Raw genomic sequence first — 14,938 nt, 5'->3', positions numbered from 1 at the left:
TGAATATAGGTAAATCATACCTTGATACATGATAAAATAACAGATTTGGAGGAAATACGGTAAATATATTTTATCAGAGAAATATTGCTCATTAAGTACAATAGAATTTGCAAAAGAATTTAACGTACATAAGTTGATAAATATATATGCATAAATTGGCTATATTATCAGATAATAAATTTTTATGTAATTTAATTTTAACTTAAGTGAAAGTCTGCTGTGAAAAGTTCAGTGAATTTAACTTGAGAGTCTTGAAAATAAAAATAGAACTCGCTGGGATTGAGATGTTTCCCCGATGATCCCCCGCAGAAGGCGGAGCACTTCTTCATTTTTGAGCAATTCCTGTAATTCTTTGATTAATGACACTAATCGGTGAGCAAGTTTAGGCGTCGAATTTGATGTTGCACGAGGGCTCCTTCTGCTGGGGCGGGAGCATGACATATCTGAAGAAGTGGTGAATTATATAAGCCTACGAATTGTTTAAAAAATAGTGGTGGATAAAAATCTACTAAATTGAATTTATTACACCAAGAATCACAATTAATAAACCACCACTCGAAAATATTTATTCGCTGTCCGGCGCAAGTTGGCATCTCTGTGTATATGGGTAAAACTACTTTTGTGTGTTCTATGTCACATTAATTTATTCAAACCATTTTAGTAACGATAATCATATAAAAAATTTAAAATTTACTCGAATTATGGATTTCTAATAATCTTGGCTTCGTCGGTCACCGGTGACCCCCATGGTATTCTAACTTGTTAAGTATAATAGATTGACTAGGGCTAATTTCTTAGAGATTTTACTGATGACTTAACATTTTATTTTCGTTGGCAGATGAACCTTTTGTTGGAAGACCGGGTGACGGTTTGATATTTGTAGCTGTTGATGAAGCCCGGGTTGAAATTGACAAAGCTCTGAATCACACCTTATACGAGTTATTCGGAGAACCACATAGGAGACAACCTGGAGAACTGTTGCAAGCCTTCAGGTTTCCAACGAATGAAGCCAGAGAAGCCGCTAGATCAGCTGAAATCTATGAACGAGCACTAGAAATTGTATGGAGTCACGTACGATCTGGAAATCAGTTTAATTTAAGTGGTATGTTATTATTCCAGCTAATTAAGTGAATACCTGATTTTTTATTTAATTATTTGCACATAATTTATTTTGTTTAGTATTTAATTCTGCATGTTTTTGTGTATTGAGAAATATTTCGGTTTGAAGAAGTTGAAGAATTTACCATGAAAACGTTGATGACGGGGTGAGGTTTCGCCCTCTATTTCTCGCTCCCGTTATATTTCCGGGCTGGAGTGTTCAGTAGTAACACGCCAATAAGAATAAAACTAATTCATTTCTTTTGCCCGGAAAATATTTATTTCTCATTCTCATACCAGATGGCAGTACCAGGATATTTTTAAGGTAATTGTGGAAGAGATGAAAACAATAAAAGATGTAGAAAGGAAACTCGGTACTACTGTCCAGATTGTGACGTCGACCTTTGTATCTCATGCTTTGAAATTTATCACACAAGAAAGAATTACTAATCTGAATTTATATTATACGTAAGTTTAATAAAATTCCTTTTTAATATTTAAAACACATATTTTTTTATATTTTCCTTGCTTTGCTGGAAAACCAACATTACGGAAGCTTACGTATCTAAGACAATTAAACTTTTATTTAATGATAAAGTCAGGTTTTACGACATTCAAACTATTTTTATAGAAAGGTTAAGAAATTAAAAAAAAGATGTCAGTGATTTAGGAAGCATATTGACCAGTTTCCTCCCTTTAAAAAACATTTTATCTTATAAGCTGACTGTTGGTAGTATATTCGTCTTGACGCTGTGCAAAAACTTAAAACAGTATCAATATATTGTTTTTTTTTTTAATTTTTATTAACTTTTCTGTTCTTATTTTTTTATTTAAAAAAATAATAAATTTATCTTTGATACTCAACAATTATTTTTGTTATAAATATTAAGCACCATAAATATTTGTTTCGATTTTAGATTTTAGATATCAAGATATCTTATCAGATGATAAGCTCGACCTTTTAGCGAATTTATCCGGCTGTCTAATACATAAAAAAGAACCGAGCTGTTCTGATATGTGCTTTCACCAAAGTTACCGAACATTCGATGGTTTATGCAATAACTTCAACCATCCGAGGTGGGGAGCATCACTGACACCTTTCACGAGACTGTTACCAGCAGAATATGAAAATGGTTTCAATACACCCATAGGTAGCATCTCGTTCATTTGAAATTTAATCTCAGTTTTATTTAATACAATATAACTTTAAATTTATTGATTATAATTTATTTCAGGTTGGTCAAGAACAAAGCTATACAATGGGCATCCAAAACCCAGCGCAAGGGTTGTATCCACTGAAATTGTATCTACACATTCAGTATCTCAAGACTCTGAATATACGCATATGTTGATGCAATGGGGTCAGTTTTTGGACCATGACCTCGATTTCTCAATGCCTTCCATTAGTCACGCAAGCTTCATAGACAGCGTCGATTGCGCCACCTCGTGTGAGACAGTTGCACCCTGTTTTCCCATAGAAGTACCACCAGGAGATCCTCGCATTCGTAGGCATAGCTGCATGGAGTTTGTACGCTCCAGTTCTGTCTGTGGATCAGGCATAACATCTGTGTTTTTCAACAGAGTTGAACCTAGAGAGCAAGTCAACCAGTTGACAGCGTTTATTGATGCTTCAAACGTCTACGGTAACAATGAGCGTATTGCTGAGCACCTACGCGAGATGAGTAGCAATAGAGGTCTTATGAGAACTGGTATCTTAACTGCATCGGGAAAACCTCTATTGCCCTTTAATGATGGACAGCCAATTGATTGCAAAAGAGATCTTGCTGAGAGTACAATAGATTGCTTCTTGGGTGGAGATGTCCGAGCCAATGAACAATTAGGACTGCTATCAATGCACACATTATGGGTCAGAGAACATAACCGCATTGCAAAGGAGCTATTTCGTTACAACCCACACTGGGACAATGAGAAACTTTATCATGAATCAAGAAAGATTGTTGGGGCTATTATGCAACATGTTACTTATGCTCATTGGTTGCCGAAAATATTAGGTGAAAATGGCTATGCTAAATTAGGGCCTTATAAAGGATATGATCCTAATGTCAACCCATCCATTGCAAATGTGTTCGCTACTGCTGCCTTAAGATTCGGCCATACGTTGATTAATCCTGAATTAATGAGATTGAACGAGACATTTCAACCCATTCGCGAAGGTAATCTTCCTCTTAGGAAAGCATTCTTTGCACCATTTCGTTTGGTTGAAGAAGGTGGTATGGATCCATTGTTTAGAGGACTGGTGTATGCTCCAGCGAAATTAAAGCGTCCTGATCAGCTTCTTAATTCAGACTTGACAGAGCATCTATTCACAGTAAGTTTAGTGTCAATAATTGTACTTTTCTTCATAGCAAAGGTTAGTTTAAAAAACGAAAATAACTTAGTAACACAGATCCGAATCTGAGTGGTGTCTGGTAGTTTTAAACGTTGCTCCTGATCTACCCACGGTTTGATGGTTTTTAAATTGGAATCACACTGACGTCAAGATAACCACAAGGGGATTGTGTGATTTTCCTCTGTGCAACGTAAATACTACTCGGTTTCACTTTAAAATTTCTCTGCTAACGCGAGTTTGTCTCAGTATTTGATCCAAGAGTTAACTTATCTTTTGAGACATGTTAAAATTTGCAAGATAACAGTGTTGGACATTAAAAAACACACATCGGATGTATGAATTGGCTGTTCAAATTAATATATAAATCAGATACTTTATAAAAAGCTGTTTTACTGATTCTTTTATTATTTTAATACTCTTAATCGGAATGTCTAATAATTACTAGATCAAAAATAATATTACTAAGTATAGTTCGTTCACCAGGAGTTGGCACGTGGCTCCATCTCCTCAGACGCAGAGTTCATTTCAGCGCGGGTGTAAGAGGAAAAACATCTCCGCTATTGAATATGAGACAATCCTTACTGCGAGCCAAACTCAAGCACACTTACTTCGCTTTATCATCTGCTATAATACCTTTCGTTACTCTAACCTATTAAATATATTTTTGACTTAAAAACCAAGCAAAATATCTTAAAAATTGACAAACTATTCACTCAAAACAGGGAAATATCATAAAATTTATGAAATATTTAATGTTAAATAAATGCACATAAAGATTGCGAAATAAATATTTTTGTCATACGATCGCCAAATAGCGACGTTATTCAGGATTATTCATATCCTTCTCCCAAAAGTAGCGAAATAGTATCGTCGGATACCATGTGATGAAGGAGGAGCCAAGTGCCAAAACTCCTAGTGAACGAACTAAACAAAATTTTAATATGATGAATATCATTAGAATGCTTGCAAAAGCAGTCTTTCTTTAAGAAACTCGAATTGAATAAAAATTTGAGGATTTCAGAAGCTGTTATGAAACGCATTACATTTTCTTTGAAAAATATTTTATTACAAATGTAGCTTTAAGAATTTTTGCAAATAAATTCTTCCACTAGTTTTCACTTATTTATCATGAAACACCCTATATATATCATAAATGGTAGTTACGTAAACCTACGTAATAATAAACTCTCGTTACGTAAAAATGACCAACGAATTGGAAAATTTATCAAAGAAAAATTGAAAGAAATGTACGGTTTGCTGCTTACTGCTAAGGAAACGCTTTTATTATTGCAACTAAATTTCAAATTTAGTTTCAAAGGTTCGTCAACTGATGGCACTGCTAACTGAAAAGCTATGTTAAAGCAATGTTTTATCCAAAACACCATTTCTAGCAACAACGTGGCTCGAGCTGAGGTCAAAACTAACAAACGATAGCGGAAATATTTCTGTTACAATAGGCTAACATGCAATCGAGTCGTTGCTTTAGAACTTTCCTCAAAGTCATCGTTTGAAAAAATGTTTACAAATTTTAAAAAATGGTGAGAATAAGTCACTCGTTACCTAAGCAGAACATAACAAACTGTTCATTTCTATCACCTTTCCTTCAGCCTAAATTATTTTTTCAAGTCATTGCTAATTTTTAAATACTCTGTATTTAAAATCTTATGTTTGTTGTCTGTTTTTTGTTTTACTAAACAATGTGTATAGTGTATTTTAATGACAGTTATTAAATTAATTGAATTTATAGCCAGCCCATTTAGTTGCCCAAGATCTCGCTGCTTTAAATGTCCAGAGAGGAAGAGACCACGGTTTGCCGTCATATAACAAATGGAGGAAATATTGTAATTTGACAGTGGCCTCTACATTCGACGATCTCAGAAATGAAATTACGGATATCTCCCTCCTAAGAAAGCTGCAACAATTGTATGGTCATCCAGGTCTGCTCAAAAACTTTACTTCCCTTAAATTTTGATTACGAGTTTTCCAGGTTATTTCACATAATAGTAATTTGAAGTAGCAAATCTTAAATTGTAGGTCGAGTAGTTAAAGTAGTCTGACATTGTGTGCGAGAAAAATTGGCATTGTGACTCATTTTCAATAATCGACAGCTTTAACGCGTGTTATATAAAACCTATAGAAGTATACAGGGTGTTCTGTAATGATCGTCCTTAATATATATATTGAAAATTCTAGTCAAAAGTTAAACAAGAAGATGTGTGGTTTAAAATTGCAAAATAGAAGAAAAAACAGCTATCTAAATTTAACGAATCACAACTAAAGAAGGCGAGATGGATAACATCAAATTCTTATTTGATAGTCGGATGAAATGGAGAGGAGTTGAAAAGTGTGTTTTAGCAATGCCTTCAGTTGGGCAGTCAAACAGGTTTTGATGTTTTCAGTCTCGTCTTCCTCAGTAAATTCATTAGATTTCATATTTTACCTTTCTTAAACATTATTTTACGCCCCCCAATATGCATATTTTTTTAGTAATTTTTGAAAAGTATTTTAATAATCGATATTAAGGAGCATCTTGAAAATAGAGTATTAAGTAAAACTTTTTTCTACGATCCCGAAAGAACCCTTTCTTCGCGTTTTAATTGTCTCCTTGTTGTCATTTTTTCTTTTGGTTTTTCTAAGACAAATTAAAATTACATTACAGTTTAATTTTATTAAAGCATTCCCGCAACAGCCCGTTGTAAGCTAGACTCCACAAATTTACCTTTAATTTTTCACAGTGTAACTGCTTTTCGCTTTTTTGCTTTTAAATTGCATATTTATTCCAAATCACGTAAAAAAAATATGAAGAAGGAACTAAAGTAGAAGAGTCATAAACATATGTTAATCTGAGGCGAGAAAATCTTGACTTTAAGTTTAATTTTGTCATTAATCAATTTCATTTTTTTCCATTATTATGAAGACCGCTTTTTTTTCACTATTATTATTATTAATTATTATTTATTTATCTCATATGAATCCATATTTCATATTTTTTTCCTCGCATTAAATTACTTGCCAGCTAATTATGCATTTATACATTTGTTTAATTTTGAGATTGTTTACTTTTACTTTGAAAAGCGTATTATTATTATAGGTTCATTTCACTATTGCAATCCTTATTAATGATTCAAGATCTAGCGAATAACTAAGATCAGAAAAGAATCGAAGAAAAAAAGCGAATTAACGAATCAGTGAATAGATGAATTAGTGAAACAGATTTTTTAAGTTATGTTTCAAAGCAATTCGCAAATTTCCGACGTCATTTATCAAACTCATTACCGAAAACCTTGTTGGCGCATTCTGCAGTGACATCGGCAGTTTGCAATTGCAGCGAATTAACGAATCAGTGAATTAGTAAAACATATTTTATTAAATTATGTTTCAAATTGCAAATTGCCGAGGTCATTTGTTAAACTCATTATCGTTAACCTTGTTGGAGCAATCCGAAGTGACGTCAGCAGGTTGTAATTACTTTTAATACTTTTAATCGGCAGTTTAAAATTGCGATTTTTTTTTCATTGTAATTCACGAATGTTTGTTTGTAATTAACGAATCAGTGAATAGATGAATTAGTGAAACAGATTTTTTAAGTTATGTTTCAAAGCAATTCGCAAATTTCCGACGTCATTTATCAAACTCATTACCAAGAACCTAGTTGGCGCATTCTGCAGTGACATCGGCAGTTTGCAATTGCAGCGAATTAACGAATCAGTGAATTAGTAAAACATATTTTATTAAAACAACATTAATTATGTTACAACATGCAACATTAATTATGTTTCAAATTGCAAATTGCCGAGGTCATTTGTTAGACTTATTATCGTTAACCTTGTTGGAGCAATCCGAAGTGACGTCAGCAGGTTGTAATTACTTTTAATACTTTTAATCGGCAGTTTAAAATTGCGATTTTTTTTTCATTGTAATTCACGAATGTTTGTTTGTAATTAACGAATCAGTGAATGGATGAATTAGTGAAACAAATTTTTTATATTAATGAAACATATTTTTTAAATTGTGTTTCAAGGCAACTTGCAAATCGCCAACATCATCTGTCAGACTCATTACTGCGAAATTTTTAGTTTGTAAAGATCTAAATTTTTGCCACGGCTTAAGACATCTAACAACTTAAAATTTGTAATAAGGTTTTTCATTTTTTTTCCTCCACTATTATAGATAACATTGATCTCTGGGTTGGTGGTATCAGTGAAGATTCAGTTGATAGTGCTAAGATAGGACCTACTTTCCTTTGCTTACTAATTGATCAATTTAGAAGAGTCAGAAACGGCGATCGGTATGTATGATATATTTATCTCTGATGTTTATTATTTAGGCTTAAAAAATGATTGGAAAAAAAGTTTTTAAAAAAAATACCTGTATTTTTTCAGGTTTTGGTATGAAAATCCTGGTATCTTCACCACAGATCAGCTGACTCAAATAAAACAAAGTTCTTTAGCCCGAGTTATCTGTGATAATGGGGATAACATCACAACTTTGACTAAAGATGTATTCACTGTTCCTCATTTACAATCTCCAAAATTTACGTCTTGCTCATCTCTGCCGAGTATCAAATTAAATGTATGGACCGAATGCTGCCAAGGTGAATATCCGTTCGCAAATGTCAGCTCAAAAAATTAATTCCTTTATAGTTGTTTTATTTCTCATATTTTTTATCATATCTATGGAACTATTTAGAAGAATCAAAAGATTTTCGAACCCACTTTTAATAAAACTCTCATATGACCATAGATGAGTTAACTTAAATCAGTGCTTTTCTGCAACTAAGCATTCAAATCATGGACTATAAATTAAAAGCGTTTTTATTTTTATATTTATATCAAATAAATTAGCTTAGCTTAAGTGGAATGCTCGTAAATTTTTGTTAATGTCTTTAGGTTCTTTTGTCGTCCTGCATGAGTAAAATTATAAGTTAAGTGAAAAAAACAAAATTTTGCATTATACATATATAAAAATTGTATTATAAAAAGTAAATTATAATTTAAAATTTTTCAGTTAATTTATTAATTGAATGTATACATATTGCTTAGTTTAAATTTAATAAGTAAATAAAAAATAATTTCACTTTTTGCATTTTTCCCACTCAATTCGTAAAAAAAAAATATTTCTGATACAGACACACATGCACACACACATATAAATAAAATCAGGTGATACAATTAATTATTATTTTCATAATGTGTGTATGCTATAAAAAATGTTTTTAGATCACTATATTGGATGTTCAGTTGTCTTAAATTATATAAAGATTATTTTAATCTAAAAATTACTTTTTAGCTATTTTTATTACTTAATTTAATAATGGTTTTTAAAAAGTTTTTAGAAATGTACAAAATATTTCTCTTTTTCTTAAACGATATTAATTTTAAATGGCAAAATTCAAACAGAATTGGCTGAATAGTAACTGAAAAATAAAAGCTTGAAAGTTCAACTTTGTCAAACTTTTATTTCTCAGAAATTATTCAAACGATATTAATTCAAATTTTTAGTTGTGTGTTGATTTTTAAAGTTCTTTTAGCATATAGTTAAAAACTTTTATATGAAATAATCTTTGAATAAATGAGTTTTATAATAAATAACTACAAAAAAATTTTGGTTATAGCAATTAAATTTAGATATTCAATGTAAAACGCGGAAAATAAAAATAAGGATCTTAAGTTTTCCATCAGTTTAATTAAACTGAAATGATCAAGTTTTCCACATTTCGAGGGTCAAAAATGCTATGTTTAATTAGAGAAAGTGCATTTTCGTTGCTGGTTTTGTTTTTAATTGTCAAATTCTAGATCGTTCTATTATAAAATATAATCAAAAACTATTCAGTGTGATTTCTTTTTACTGACTGAAGTACAACTTTTTTAAAATTTGAGAACTCTGAAACTATTCGACTGATTTCGTTCGAATTTTGCTTTTTGCCAAGTAAAATTACATTCTTTAAAACGATGTAAAAAATTGTATACCTGACAGTTCGAAATTATTTAGACTATTATTGAATAAAAAAATAATAAATACATTAAAAAGTTACTTTTTGCATGGAATTTTCTTAGGATAAACAAATTTTATAATTGTGAGCAAAAATTTTTAAATTCGCTTAAAAAGTTCTCGAGATTTGGCAAAATACGCAAAAAGTAAGATTAACATTAAGGGATCCAAATTATTAGGATTATAATTTTTCAGATAGTGGCTTCTCCTTATATTTTGGGGGTCAGAAATAAGACTCCGTCGGAAAAAGGGTTCTGTTTATTAAGAGAAAGTATGTTTTAATGTTTAATTTCGTAACTTAAAATACTGTCTGGATTAAGTAATTAGCATATTTGAGGTCAACACCTCAAACCATTAAGATTGAGTCCTCAAACATGAAGATCAAATCAATTAGATCAGAAGTTATTCAGAGTGGTCCGTTTATTTTTTGCACACTTTACGTAAGATAGGTGTTAAGCAATTAAAATATAATTACTTAACGCCTTCTTTGTTATGTTTTTTATTTTATTTTGTTTTTTTAATCACTGTTTCTATTAATAATACTTAAGAAATACTAATAATCTCATTTCAGAATGTCGTGCATCCAGAAATGATGAATTGAACGATATTAACCTCCGTCCAAGACGATCTTTTCTTGTGCGTTCAGAAGAGGAATTTAGTTTGCTAAATGACCAGGCTATACACCACGAACCATTTAATCTTACTCAACAGTCTAAGAAAGAACACGATTTAGACATCACTGAAGAAAGGATCGAAGGCATCGAGGAATTAGTTGGAAAACTAGAAAAAACAGTTCATCGCCTGAGCAGAAAGGTAAATACCACCTTGGTTTTCACCACTAATGTTAGACGTACGCAATACTATAACAGGGTGCGTAGCCAAATTATTCAACAAAAAATAAGCACCTTTTAAGCACTTTTCAAGCATTCAAAAAAAATTTTAAGCACTATAAAAAAACATCATAATTAGGCAGGGTTGGAAAGTTTTGACAATTGACGGTTTTATCATGTTTTAACCGTCATGTCAATAAAAAAAAAATTTGGCACTGTTTTTGACAATTGTCAAAAATCATGAAATTTTGAATCATATAAAACGAATGGCGTTTTCATACGATACGTTCTCTCTGACAATACATTGGGGTTGAAATAATTGTGCAAACGTTGAGTAGAACAATGTGAACTGAGTCTTTTTGCATAATTCGAAGCGAAAATCAACATGATAAGGGAAAAATTTCATTTTGTAAAAAGGAAAATTAAGCACTTTTTAAAAACACCCAATAAAAAAAGCACCTTTAATGGCTTTTAAAAAAAATATCGAAAATAAGCACCTTTTTAGCACTTTTAAAAAACGCTGCGCACTCTGTATAAGAATTTAAAAATAAAATTTAAAAAAAAACACATTAAAGGGGTTTAAAAATAAATAATACAGTAAAACCTTTTTAATTGACCACCTCTGTAAGGTGATCTTCTGTCAAAATTGATTTAAATAATCAAATACCGGAAACAGGCAAAAACAATTAAATTTCCCCTTTGTAAGTTGATTGCTTGTTTGAATGAACCATGAAATTTCTGAACTATTCAACTGCATTACATTATATTGAAGGTTTAATATATCAGTAACATCTTCATGAAATAGTCAAAAAACAGGCTTCTAAACCTTAATTTTCAGCATAATCAAATTAAATAACTCCATTGGGTTTCTGTTAAAGTATTTTCAGTTGCATTTTTTATTGCTCTCTACACTTTTCGACGACTTTCTGAACAGATCAGATAATCTACAATTGAAATAAATTTACTTTTAGTTCCATCACAAACTAAAAGTTTAAATTTGTAAAAGAAATCTAGACGCTTGTTAGATTAAAATGCTTGCTAAGTGGCATATATCAATCAATAAATGCTGTAATAAACTTTTTTTTTCTGTATAATAATTTTTTGTGGAAGATATTACTATGCAAATTATTTATTTTTGGCACATTATTGTTCTAAGCCTCAAAAATTGCATGCAAGCGATGCAATTTTTCCAGAAGAATGAGAGGATCACTTCAATGTAGTTATTTCACATAACCAAATGGACTTTTGAAGCGTATAAAAATCAGAAATTAATGATGGGCAGTCCTTAAATCAAACAAATAAATTTTCATATTATCATCCCCGTAAATAAATTGTCACATTTTTAAAAAAAATCTTTATCAAACCTATTTTCTCCTGTCATATTTATCCTTTCCATATCATTAGTAGCATTCTGTAATTCTATAAGAGTCACAAAAATGCACCTATTATTCAAAATAATAACTATCTATTGTTGAAACATAAGTAGCTTCACAACTTCAACGTTTATAGTGTATTTGATCAAATTCAGACAAAAAATACTGTTGTGAAAAGAAAAAAATTTTAAATCAATTTTAATATCTTTTTAACTTAATTTTTCGATTCTTTTTCTTTTATTTTTAAAACATTTGCCTTTTACAACAAAATTTCAATCAAAATCTCTCACTTGAAATGTCCTTTGGCAACTTTGTATAGCAAGATATCAAAAAAATATGAAAATATTTTTTAAAAAAATTTGAATTAAGTTTATATTTGCAGAAAACTGTTTAGACAAATTCCTATTTTTCTCCATCAACCCCTTCTCTGTCCGTGTTGCATGCCATGCGACTAAGAGAAAAATTGCATCATTGAAATTTGTCACTATTTACACATCTCTTTAAATCCTGCGCAATATTCAAATTTCTAAATATTGCTAAGAGATGGTGCAACTAAATCCACTTTCTTCTCAATTTTTGCAGTAAGATTTCTCGCCTTAGATTGAAATCAAAATCATTTTCTGTGATTTCGTTTTCATTAGTGTTACCGTTGCATGACAAAATAGTCACGATGTATTCAGAGAGTTAGCCTGAGGACAGTGAATTCATTTTCCTTCAATCGGAAGATGATAGTCCTGATTTACCAAGTAAAAATTGTTTTCTAAAATATTTTTCACGTAATTTTAATAATTATTTGATGCAGATATTTATCTTCAACCCCTTAAAGCAATAGAGTTCATAAATATGTTATCACAGTGTATTTCTTTAAGATAAAACTTAGGTGTACTGCAGGAAAAACGAAGATCAGTGGATGGGACATAACATATTTCACCACCAATAGGTCGAGCAAAAATGTGCTTGCAGACAAAACTATTTTGCATTTTCGAATTTATAGAACATATATTAATTTTCAGCAATAAAAAGAAATGCCTTTTTTGGGTAGAAAACTCAAAAAAAAAAAATCCAACAGAGGAAAAAATTATTTTAAGAACAATTATTTAGAAAGAGGAAAAAAGTGTAGGGACTTGTTTATTTGCCAAAATTGAAAACACGTATTTTTCATGGTATAACTTAAGTTTACAATATTATTTCACTTCAAGGTTCGAAAGCTGGAAGCAGAATTTAAACATCAAAGAAAGGGAGAGTGCATTGATTCCGACAAACAGGCTCGAACTTCTGGTGAAAAGTGGAAAAAAGACAAATGTACTAGCTGCCAATGTGAAGTAATAACTTAGACTACTAATAGCTCAATACAACACATTGCAATATTGTGACATTTTAATAACGTTCTAACTTTTTTTTTAGAACAATCAAGTTACTTGCTGGGTTGAAACCTGTCAACCAAGTACATGCTTACATCCAAGAATTATAGATGAAAAATGCTGTCCTGTTTGTTGAAGAGATGCACAAATTCATTAGCTGTGTTGCAACTGTGTGCCATTTGTTTTGTTGTAAATAAAAATTGTGCCATTTTTTTCATAACATTTCCATTAAAAAAAAAGTTTCAAGTTAAAACTTAGTAAACAATTTCAATTATTTTAAGAGGTTTATAAAAATTGCATTTTTACATTAATTGGTCTAATTTTTGCTAATTTTGTTTTAGACTCCAATAATATCTTATTAAACATATTTTTTCAAAGATAATTTCGAATTTCTAGAGTATTATGCATATTAAAATACATCTAATTTAACAATAGGTATATAATCTGAATCAGTTGATCAAGAATTGTAAATTTAGTGAGTTAATTGGGTGTTGGCAATTTAGAACAATGTTACCTATACCTTTTATCAAATCTATTCAAGCAATAATTTTAATCACCATAAAACTGAAATTGCAACAAAAGTTTTATGTTTCAATTCAAATAATATAAATACTGAGGGGAAAAAAAATCCTGACTTTTCCCTTTTCATGACTAATTTTATTATATTACTTTAATTTTTGTAACTCATTGCATAAATTTTGTTAATTTTCATATTTGCAATTGTAATAATTGCAATCGAAACATAAAAGCAAGTTTTGTGCTTCAATGCAGATAATCAGGGTGACCACAACTCCGTAAAGAAAATCCTGTCTTTTTCTTTTTTAGAGATAAATTTTATAAAATTACCTTGATTTTTCTAACTCCAAGAAAGAGTTTTATTAATTTTTCACTATTTATTACAAAATTCACTATTTATTACAAACTATTTATTATCTCCATTCAACATATATTTTTAGAGTTTTATAAATTTAAGAGCCATTTTTTTTTTTTTTCAAAATTGGTCACATAACAGGCAGGTTTAGATACTTCACATTTTTGATTTTGTTGTAATGTACAGATGTTAAGACTTTTGCTCCTTTTTTTTAAAAAAAGAAATAAATAAAATTTAAGTTTCGAAGAAAAGAAAGTGTGAGAGAAAAACATTCTTTATAGCAATACTTTTTGTGAAGTGAGTGAACCATAATACTGACCATTATTTTGATATTTATTAGATTCAACTATAATTGTTAAGCCATAAATACTTTAAGTGGACCTTTGCATTAAAGATGAAAGGCCATTCAAAACTCTTTAAAATAAAGCTATTTTCTCCACCAAAATCTATTAGTGCCAATAATAAACCACTTAAGTATATATTTCAATAAATACATACTAATGCTGTAAGTAAACACCAGTTTTTGTGAGTCGTATGCAAGATATATAGTCTCCTGAACGATATAAACACACCACTATTGGGCAAACTCTTGTCAATCAACTACGCGACGACCTTTAATTACGACTTATGAAGACTAGTTTTTCGTGTGACTTCCTTTGAAAATTTTTGTGACTCACGAAATCTACAAGTCATTTGGTTTTCACCTCCACCAATGAGAGGCAATATATTTAAAGACAAAAGTTAGCTTTTAGCTAAAGTTAACTCAAATTGTAAATTTTTTTTTCAACCCTTTACCAATATTTTAAAGCTAACTTTCATGCAAAAAATTTCAGTAATAAAAAAAATAGCATACTTTAGTTCAGAGACTGTTACATTAAAAAAAAAAAAAAATCCCCAAAATATACATTTTTCCTACATGAAATATTACAAGAATTAGAATAGTGTGAGGTTAAAATTTTAGAAACAACTAATCTTGTCAACAACACTGAATCTGAATCAAATGATATATAGCAAGCATGAAATAATGTAATGCATTTTTGAAGTATGTTTAATGCCAAATATCA

At 30.4% G+C, this 14,938-nt stretch overlaps 1 protein-coding gene across 1 annotated transcript in view; it reads left to right on the top strand.

Moving 5' to 3' along the window:
• Positions 1-13,256, top strand: part of Pxn (Peroxidasin) — a 103,114-nt gene extending 89,858 nt beyond the window's left edge. Inside the window, exons 14-22 of the mRNA XM_043041871.3 lie at positions 839-1,102; positions 2,016-2,249; positions 2,334-3,427; positions 5,196-5,385; positions 7,619-7,736; positions 7,831-8,042; positions 10,011-10,252; positions 12,842-12,964; positions 13,047-13,256. Of these exons, the coding sequence (XP_042897805.2) occupies positions 839-1,102; positions 2,016-2,249; positions 2,334-3,427; positions 5,196-5,385; positions 7,619-7,736; positions 7,831-8,042; positions 10,011-10,252; positions 12,842-12,964; positions 13,047-13,139 (2,570 nt within the window). The 3' untranslated portion in view covers positions 13,140-13,256. The remainder of the gene's footprint in view (positions 1-838; positions 1,103-2,015; positions 2,250-2,333; positions 3,428-5,195; positions 5,386-7,618; positions 7,737-7,830; positions 8,043-10,010; positions 10,253-12,841; positions 12,965-13,046) is intronic.
• The last annotated feature ends 1,682 nt before the right edge of the window (positions 13,257-14,938 follow it).

Source organism: Parasteatoda tepidariorum, chromosome 4, assembly GCF_982258835.1.
Source record: "Parasteatoda tepidariorum strain Cologne lab strain chromosome 4, Ptep-v5.0, whole genome shotgun sequence".
In the NCBI taxonomy this organism is placed as follows: domain Eukaryota; kingdom Metazoa; phylum Arthropoda; class Arachnida; order Araneae; family Theridiidae; genus Parasteatoda; species Parasteatoda tepidariorum.
This window is presented reverse-complemented; position numbering and strand designations above follow the sequence as displayed.